This window comes from Perkinsus marinus (assembly GCF_000006405.1).
Source record: "Perkinsus marinus ATCC 50983 genomic scaffold scf_1104296946910, whole genome shotgun sequence".
Classification (NCBI taxonomy): Eukaryota; Perkinsozoa; order Perkinsida; family Perkinsidae; genus Perkinsus; species Perkinsus marinus.
The window spans coordinates 1-1329 of record NW_003210807.1 but is presented as its reverse complement, the minus strand read 5'-3'; the positions used below and the strand labels follow the sequence as shown (position 1 = coordinate 1329).

Below are 1329 nucleotides of genomic sequence, written 5' to 3'. Positions count from 1 at the left end.
GGAAGAATCCGCTTCTAAAGCTCTTACAGTAACTTGGCTTCGTTAGAAGCTAATAATCGTTGAAACCGTCAAGCATAAGGAATCTTCCTCTGTCTACTGATTCTTGAAGACCGTCCTCAGTGCCTTCCCATAGGTCTCTAGCATTCTGTAGACTACTAATGTCTGGTCGTTCGGATCCTGCGCATCGTGGAATTCGATATTCTCCAGATCATTAAGCTCGTATCTTGAGTTGGCGTTAAACCTGCAATTATTCAGGGCATAAGCCAGACTGGTGGAGCTATAATCAGGCTTCACCCAAGAGGCACCATTCTCCTCAACCATCTCGTACGGAACATCTTCGTAATATAGACGGCAACCACCGAGTGTGATATCCATGGTGAAGTTTCCGGGTTTTTGAAGGAATACCAAAACGCTTGAGCCTCCTCTACTGTCATCTTCATACAGGCCCGATGGATGAGGCTTAGTCGGGACTGTAGGAGTTGGGGTAGTAGGAAGAGGAGTTGTCGGCGGCGGCCGAGCGGGAATACCACGGAGCTGGAATCTCCATTCTGTTATAAACGTCCCGTGGGTGGTAATCTCGCTCATGGGAACGCCTTGCTCCGAGGAAACGAACAGCTGTTGGAATGTATCGCCGTTGATATTAGAGTCACGACAGTTGTCCACTTGTGTCGTGAAATCTGTTTCGCTGAAGTCGGGTCCCACGTAGAGCTTATCGTCGATATAGTGTCCCTCATGATTGCGAACACGGCCAATGTGATAGGGAATGTTCTGAACAGAAGCAGTGCAGCTACCGAGCTTGATAGTCAAACTCATCAGAAGCAGGTCCTCGTAGAACTCGATAGTGCTAACAGAGTCTGAACGTTCGCTACTCTCGTAGGTCCCCACAGGGTGGGTCCCATGTGCTGGAGTAGCAGGAGATCGAGTCGGGTAGGCCGGGGGTTGAGGGGGAGCACCAGTAAGACCAAAAACCCAGTCTTCACCACCAACCATAGAAGCCGTCACCTCATTCATCGAGCCGCCTTCCGAAGATGCACGGAGACGTCGGAATTGGACACTTCTCACAATCGCGTCATTACAGCTGTCAAGCTTCGTCGCGAAGTTCGTGGAGCTGTAGTCGGGGACGATCCAGAGTTGGCCATTAGAGCCAGGGATCGGAGTAACGTGATAGGGAACGTTATAGGCAGTCGCGACGCAGATATCCAGTCGGATAGAAATGGAAAGAGTTTGCTGCTGTTGATGGAATATCAGAGATCCGCCCGACTCATCACTCATGGAAGTATAAAAGCTTCCCACGGGGTGGCTTATTGGTGGCGCATACGTAGTGGTAGT

General features: G+C 50.3%; 1 protein-coding gene across 1 annotated transcript; it reads right to left on the bottom strand.

The window, feature by feature from the left end:
* Nucleotides 1-93: 93 nt before the first annotated feature.
* Nucleotides 94-1272, bottom strand: Pmar_PMAR027025 (hypothetical protein; the record flags this gene model as incomplete). The annotated part of the gene is made up of 1 exon (XM_002779505.1): nucleotides 94-1272. The coding sequence occupies one exon, from the start codon at nucleotides 1270-1272 to the stop codon at nucleotides 94-96; it is 1179 nt and encodes a 392-aa protein (XP_002779551.1).
* Between the last annotated feature and the right edge of the window lie 57 nt (nucleotides 1273-1329).